Source organism: Pinus tabuliformis, chromosome 2_1 (assembly GCF_031772625.1).
Source record: "Pinus tabuliformis cultivar Carrire ecotype Pingquan chromosome 2_1, CPIR1, whole genome shotgun sequence".
NCBI lineage: Eukaryota > Viridiplantae > Streptophyta > Pinopsida > Pinales > Pinaceae > Pinus > Pinus tabuliformis.
In genome coordinates this window covers 13,688,404-13,696,224 of record NC_142299.1, presented here as the reverse complement: position 1 = coordinate 13,696,224, position 7,821 = coordinate 13,688,404, and the positions used below count along the sequence as shown (strand labels likewise).

Sequence of the window (7,821 nt, the reverse complement as noted above, 5' to 3'; positions counted from 1 at the left end):
TACAAAGAGGTCTGAGCCTCTGAGAGGGCTGTAACCCGCCCTCTGTCAAAAATACTGTTGCATTCAGCTTTTAACCATCTGTTTACATATATGAAAACTGAGAGCCCAAAACACAGTAAATCCAGATAGGACCTATACTTTGATTCCCGCCACCCTATTACTATGCAGCTGTTACAAAAGCTAGAAAACCAGACTAATAAAACTGGGAGACTATAGAAGACCATACTGATAAGAGCCGGAGTATGTACCCACTGAAAAACAGGTTCAAAAACCGCAGTCCTGAGAAATCTTGCTGAGTCGAAGAGGATTACGCCTGAGGTGGCAGATTTGCATCTGCTTCATTGTCTCTGCAAGGAGAGCTGACCCATTCGACCATCACATTGTCCTCTACGTCCATATTGGTGCGGCCCGGAGGAAGCACAAGGTGCAGAGTATTGCCTGAGAAATGCGCCGGAGCACAAGGAATGATTTCTTCATAGGAAGAGGTTTGCTGATGTTGCAAATCCTCTCGCTGTTCTTCAACCTGCTGCGCCTCTGGAACATTGAGTATGTCACCCATCATGCTTCCCTGAGAGTGACTGGAATTATGAGAGAGAGTCCTGTCCTTAGATTGTTCGTCAGAGCTTGAGGAATCCTCTTCATCCTCTGAGAAGATGACTGTAATGAGAGCAGAGATAGTGGGCTTGTGGAGCTTGCTTTTAAACTTGAAACGTGCAGAGTGGAAAGAATTGTGCAGGGATGGGCCAGAGTGGTCGGAAGAAGGAGAGGCCGGCGAGACAGAAGCTAGCGGGGAAATGCAACGAGGAACAGGTGCTCCCCTGCCCCTAACTCCACCACGAACTCCTGAATTACTGCCCCTCCGGGAAATTCCACGACGACGGGGGGCCATTGCAGAGGGGATTAATAGATTGAGCGAGCGAAAGGGTTGAGGGATGAAGAAAGCCCACCCACCCCAATCTAAGAGAAGCAGGAAATAGCAGAACCCGGAGCAAAAGACGCCTAAGGAAAACTTCACCCAGATAGAAAACGGAACCGCTAAATAAATCCCATTACCGACAGCCTTTAACCCATCCTCTTCCCAGTTAACTTCCACAGAGACTATGACGAGACCTATTCCAGAAACAACCCAGAAGAAAACGGACTGACCATACCTGATGCGAGCCAGATGAGCCAAGATCCAAAGTATAAAGCTGGCCAGGTGATTGCAACTATGGAGCCAGGGTGGCTCCCAAGTGCGCAGCCCTGTGTTTGAAGTCCTAATACCAATTCGACCGGGAGAATTTCTGTCTGAGTGAACCAGAGAGAATGTCGAGGGCCGAACAAATGCTCTGCTGCTCAAGCTAACCATCTTGAAGAGCTTACCCCGCGTGCCGTGATCCCATCGCTTCATTAATGGAAATAAATGAACTGCCATAAAAACGTCCACTTGCTCCGCAGTGCTGCCAGCTGCCATCTCCGCTCGCTTGAACATTAATAACTCATAAAATCACCCGCATCCGGGTGCGAAACCTCCTTCGATTGCATGTCTGTGTTTACTATGGTCCTGAAGGTGGAGAGTTGATTCTCTGAAACTATACCGGAAATTGGGCCTTCAAAGAAATCCTTTCCACACTCCACTCCTAAGTTTGCAAGAAAGTCAGCGAGTTTATTTCCTTCCCTTCTGATATGTTTAAAGGAGATTGCTGGGTGATTGGTAAACCATTGTTTAAGAAGCTCTAGTCTGTTGGCAAGTCTCCAACTGCTACTCACCTTATGTACCGACGATCCCTGCATAAGCTTTGTGGCCATGTTGATAATAATTTGAGAGTCCCCTTCCACTATAAGAGGAAAGAATCTCCCTTCCTGTGCCAGATTTAGTCCTCTCCATAGACCTTCCAATTCCGCCGCATTATTGGTATTCCATCCAATTGAGCCAACAAAGGTTGTTAGGGGGGTTCCCTGGTGGTCTCTTATGGTTCCTCCAAATCCTGTTTTTCCGGGATTCCCTTTCGAGGCGCCATCGAAGTTAAGCTGATATGCATTGATTGGTGGTGGTGTCCAACTTGATGAAGATTCTGGATGGTTTGAAGAATTATCCTTTGATGATACCGGATGTTGTAATTGAATTTTCCAATTTTCCCATATGGCTTGTTCCTGAGGGATAGATGGGAAGTCCTCTTTAGACCAACCTTTAATAGACAGAGTTTCCTTAATGTTCTGGTGCAATCCATTCCAGACCTGCTCAATTGTCTGCGCTTGATCTTTAAATATCCTTCTATTCCTCTCTTTCCATATGTTCCACATTAATAATCCTGGTATGAGTTGCCATAATGTGTTTAAGAGTTTGCTCTTAAACGGCTCTTGAGGCCAGGTGCGAAGAGTCCCTTTGATGTCTCCAATCACTCTTCCATCCTTCTGACAACGGAAAGTAGTTTTTTCCCACAGTCTCCTTCCCATTGGACAGGATTGCATGAGATGTAAAGCTGATTCCTCTTCCTGCCTGCAATTAGGACATATGGATGGTCCAGCAAAATTCCTTTTTCTGAGATTGTCCCATGTGAGAATTCTGTTGTGAGAGATAAGCCATAGAAAAGTTGAGACTTTCGGCCATATGGTTGGGTTCCATATCCTATCCCATAATTGGTCCTTAATTATTCTATCTTTGATAATTATTTTATAAGCTTCCCTGGTTGTAAAAGTGCCTTTCTCCTCATATCCCCACCTGAGGGTGTCCAAGCCTGCCAGGGTGAGAATTTTCCTTTTTTGGAGTTCAAAGGAGAGGGAGAGTTGAGTTTGCTCCGGACTGTGAGGTATTATATGCTTGGCCTCTTTCCAGTTTCTGTGATCTTGTGCATTTTGTAAGTCCCAAAAACGACTCACCTTCTCATATTGTTGTATGTCTTGGTCAGCAATTCCCGGAATTGTATCTCTGAGGTTAGGGAGCTGCTGCCATGAGTCCTCCCAAAACCTAGCTGTGTGTCCATCCCTCACCTCCCAAAAGCTGTGTTTTTGAATTAAATCCCTGTGTTGAATGGCCGAGTTCCAGATCACCGATCCTTTACTGATTTCTGACATTCTAATTCTCTCCTCCAAGGATTTGTTGCTTGCGTATTTTGCTGTCCAAAGGGAAGCCCAAGGTGTAGTGGGGTTAGATAGCCATTTCCACCAGATTTTGGCCCCCATGACCATATTACTATGTTCTGGGTCTCTCAATCCAATTCCTCCTGCTTTTTTGGGTAGGCATGCTTTTTCCCACTTTACCAGTGCCCACTTTCGGTTTGGCCCCGATTTCCCCCATAGGAAATTTCGCTGAAGCTGTTTGATGGCTTTGAGAACCCATTTGGGTGCAGCTAATATGGAAAAAAGGTAAAGAGGCATGGTTTGAAGCACTGCCTTGATTAGGACCAACCTGCTCGCCATATTTAGCGCTCGATGAGTCCACAGGGACAACCTGGCTTCCAGCTTTTCTAAAAGATTATTCCAAGAAGCATGCTTAAGAGCCGTGGCAAATAAAGGAGCCCCCAAATATTTGGACGGAAGGGAAGCGATGGAGAAGCCAAGGATACGGGCAATGGATCTTTGGATGGAGGGCAGGGTGTTGAAGAAGAAGATCTGGGATTTAACTTTGTTAATGAGAGCTCCAGACGCTTCCGAGAAGTCTGCAAGAATGGATTTAAGGACTCGAGCTTCTTGGACAGACGGGTGACCGAATAGCATATTATCATCGACGAATTGCTGGTGCGAAAAAGCAGGGGCTTGGTGGAAGGCTAGACCTTTAAGAAGATGAGACCGAATAGCTTCTTTAATGCTGCGACCTAGACCTTCAGCTAGAATGACAAACAGGAAGGGCGAAATAGGGTCCCCTTGGCGAATTCCCCTAGAGGGTCGGAAAGTGGGTGAAGGGATTCCATTGATGAGAATAGAGAAGAACGAGGAGGAGATTAAACTGCTGATCCATCTAATCCAAGAGGGGGCAAAACCAAAGGCTTGAAGGATTTTTTGCATATATTCCCAACTAATACTATCAAAAGCCTTAGACAGATCGATTTTGAGCAACATACCTGGTTTTTTTGTGAGCTTGAGAGAGTGGATTATTTCATGGGTTAGAATTATCCCGTCCGTAATCTGCCTTCCTTCAACATAACCAGTTTGTTCTGGAGAGATGATGAGGGGAAGCAGGGGCTTCAATCTGGCAGCTATCACTTTGGAAACAATCTTATATATTATGTTGCATAATGCAATCGGTCTATACTTATCCGGAGTGTAGGCTTCCTCTTCTTTAGGGATTAGAGCTATGAAGGTTGCGTTCAGTCCCGGATACATCCACCTTAGCTTACGCGATTCTTCCACCACCTGCCACACTTCCCATTTGACCAGATCCCAAAAGTGATGGAAAAAATTTGAAGTAAAGCCATCGGGTCCCGGAGCCTTTCCTGCCTTGAGTTGGTGGACAACATCATCAACTTCCTGAAGGCTTATGGGCTTGAGAAGGAGAGTGTTATGCTCTTCAGTAATCAATTTGGGTATATGTCTGATGATTTTTCCAATAGCTTCTGTTCTGTTTAAATCCGGCTCTTGATTCATCTTCTTGAAGTAGTTGAGGAATACCTGTTCTATTCCTTCATGAGTTTCGATTTTGCCTCCTTGCTCATTGGTGACCCTGGAAATTTGATTTATCATTCTCCTTTGCACTGTGGATTTGTGAAAGAATTTCGTATTCTTCTCACCCTCCTTCAGCCATCTGACTCTCGATTTTTGTCTCCAGAGAGTTTCCTCCTGTAACTCTCGCTCGAGGAGTTGATTTTCTAAGGACTGCTCTTTCTTGCTGAGTTCTTCCGAGCGTCCTTCAGAAATCATTTTTTGCTGAACAACCTTCATTTCTTGATTGAGGGTTTCCTTAGCTTTAAAGATGTTACCAAAGACAGAGTGATTCCATTTTTTAATTTCTCCTTTGAGATATTTCAGCTTCCTTTGAAAAATGGACATTTGTGTACCGTCTGTCGGATTACATTTTGTCCAGGTTGCTTTGACAAATTCATTGAAGTCCGGGTGAGACAACCAAAAAGCCTCAAATCTAAAGGGACGTCTTATATGACAGCCAGGTCGATTCCAATGGAGGGCAATCGGCCAATGATCGGAACCAGAGAAGGGGAGAATTGATGCTGTGAATTCCCCACCTACATGAACTGCATTGTCAGAGATTAAGAAGCGATCCAGACGCGATGCTATCTGCATTGGAGCTGCCCTTTTGTTGTTCCAGGTGTAGAGGCCATTATTAGTAGGAATATCTATAAGCCAGTTGTTCTGTATGAAATCTTTTAGTAGAGATCCGTCCCTGTTTGTTCTGCATCGGCCTCCCTTTTTTTCCTCCATCGAAGCGATCATGTTATAATCTCCGCCGGAGAGCCATAATGGGTATTGCCTTTCTGCGCTGAGAATCGTTAAAGCCTCCAAAATTTCAGATTTGTGCTGGGTTTCTTGAGGAAAGTACACATTAGTAATGTGACCATATATGTTGGATCCAATTATATGAAATATAGCTTGGATGAAATTTTTATTTGCATGTATATTGTCTAGTTGAATCGTTCGTGCATCCCAGAGCACTGCAAGTCCTCCGGAAGCTCCCTGAGCATCAACAGCTACTACTGTCCCTCCTGGCCAGGCTTTTGCTGCTATTTTTTCCAAGACTGTCGAGTTGCATTTTGTTTCCTGTAGAAAAAGAATTGCTGGTTTTTCTTCCATTAACATGTTTTTTAAGAGTTTTCCTTTCCTTGGGAAATTAAGCCCTCTGATATTCCAAGAGATCAACTTCATTGGGAAGGCTTGGGGTTGATATTGAAATACTTGGATAGCTTAGCATATCTGCCTGATTCTACCAATACTTCTCCAATCTTGATGGTTCTCTCTAGGGTAGTTTTCCGTCCCCTTTTTTTGCTGTCTTTGGTGATGAATTTCCCGTCCCATTGGCTGCCGATTTGAACCCCTAATGAATATTTTTTCTGGGCTTTATTGAGGACTTCCACTAGGTTATCCACTTGTCTTTCAGGTATTTTGTCGAAATTCCCTGTTTTGCAAGCTTGTTCTAATCCCAATATATCTAGCTCACCAATATCTATTGTTTCCGTATCCTCCTCCATGATTTGTGGTTCCTGAGATTTACCAGCGCCTTCCTTCTCATTTTCTATGCTGGGGTTTGTACCATCTATATCCATATCAGGGAGATCCCAGGTTTTTGAGGTTGTCTTGAGCTTATTACTTTCTGGATCTTTCTCCTTTTCTTTTTCTTTCGATTGGGGTCCTTCCATTTTTTCCTTTTCCTTAGCAGATTCTTTTTTATTGGCGGATGAACTGTTTGGATCTTGCAAATCCTCATTGTCTAATACTGCAAAGCTATTACTAGTAGAAGGCTTGGATTGATCTCCTGGAGGTATCTTTGCAGTAGCTACTGGTTTTTTATTTCCTCTCCTACGATTTATCACCTTAGTGAAGCCATCTGCAGATGGGTTTTCCTGTTCAGTTTGAGTCGTAGGTTTGCTATTTAATGGGCAGTCTCTGAAGAGGTGTCCTAGGTCATGACATTTCCTGCACCTAAAGGGAACCTGCTCATAATCGATTAACTGGATACATTCTACATCTTCATGAAATAGACTTACCGTGTCAGGCAGAGGTTGTTTCAGATCCATGTAGACACAGATCCGTGCATATGAGGTGTATCTCTGTGTCTTTGTATCTTCTGCCACTTTGACAAAGTCGCCCAGAACCGAACCGATTGCTTTGAGAGACTCCTCTTCCCAGTATTCCAAAGGTAGAGAATACAGCCTGATCCACACCGGCGCCCAGCTCAGATCCTCCTTATCCGGGTTGAATCGTTCAATCCATTCTCTGAGAAATAGCCCAGCAGAGTTAAAGAAATAAGGCCCTCCTTCGAAAACTCTGTTCCTATCCTCCAAGCAGTTAAAAACTGCAGTGAAGAAGCCCTTCGGCCCTAGATGCAGGGTTATGTGTCCTTTTGGATGCCATTTGACGTTTATCCAAGCTCTCAGCGCTTTCTCGTTTGGCCATATGCCAATAAATTTGCCTATGAGGGCATGATCTCTCATGTATTGGATTCTGGCATTGATTCGATGACTGGGCAGCTCCACTTTTGGTCTGTGAGCAGCAACTGGCTTGCATGTGGATGAACTGACTTTCGGTTTGTCTTGCTGTTCTTTTTCAGTCTGTCGGTGCTGACTTTTTCCTGTATCTTCATCGTTATATGCCTGTTCTTTGTTTGAACCCTCAGGATTTCCCTGCTGGTTGTCGTTTATTAGGGGAGGCGCCCCTCCTCCCCCCAGATGGGGGTTCATTGAAACCGCCGGTCAAGATCCGCGACCTTTGGTTATCCGCCCTGTCGCGTTCTGATGCTGGAGTCCTCTGTGCTGCAGATCTGCCGTTGCAGATGCGTACCAAAACCCTAGAATCGCTTCTCAGAGCTCATGAATTGTCATTAACAGGGGCATCCTTATTGGAGAGAAATAATATTATTAGTAATGGCATCCCTATTGGAGAGTTAATCTAATCCTTCTATTGGGCTAGTTCCATTTAACAAATTTTCTTTCTTTTGTTTGTATTCTTGATCTTCTAAGGCCGCGGTCTTGATATGTTCATTAATGTTTGTTGTAGCACTGATAGTAGATATCCCACAAATTTAATTTAAACTCCTACTCAATGCATTTGCAATTTTGTTTTCTTTTCCCTTGATGTGTTTAATTTCAAAATCGAATTCACTAAGGAAAGCCACCCATCTTGCTTGCCTTGCATTTAAATTTGGTTGATTGAAGAAATATTTCAGGCTGATATGAT

The 7,821-nt window shown here is 44.2% G+C and overlaps 1 protein-coding gene across 1 annotated transcript; it reads right to left on the bottom strand.

Annotated features, from left to right (window-relative positions):
• Positions 1-1,470: 1,470 nt before the first annotated feature.
• On the bottom strand, positions 1,471-5,721 carry LOC149198441 (uncharacterized). Its single transcript, XM_089400299.1, has 2 exons — positions 4,974-5,721; positions 1,471-4,670 (listed from the first exon to the last, which is right to left on the bottom strand). Exons 1-2 carry the CDS (start codon positions 5,719-5,721, stop codon positions 1,471-1,473), a joined length of 3,948 nt encoding a protein of 1,315 aa, XP_089256425.1.
• Between the last annotated feature and the right edge of the window lie 2,100 nt (positions 5,722-7,821).

What these genes read in the sequence shown, in the direction of transcription:
- LOC149198441 (XM_089400299.1), bottom strand. Translation starts at nt 5,721, where the DNA reads ATGGAAGAAAAACCAGCAATTCTTTTTCTACAGGAAACAAAATGCAAC. An exon ending in AAAATGTAATCCGACAGACG is followed by an intron (nt 4,671 to 4,973) that starts GTACACAAATGT and finishes ACAAATCCACAG; the next exon opens with TGCAAAGGAGAATGATAAAT.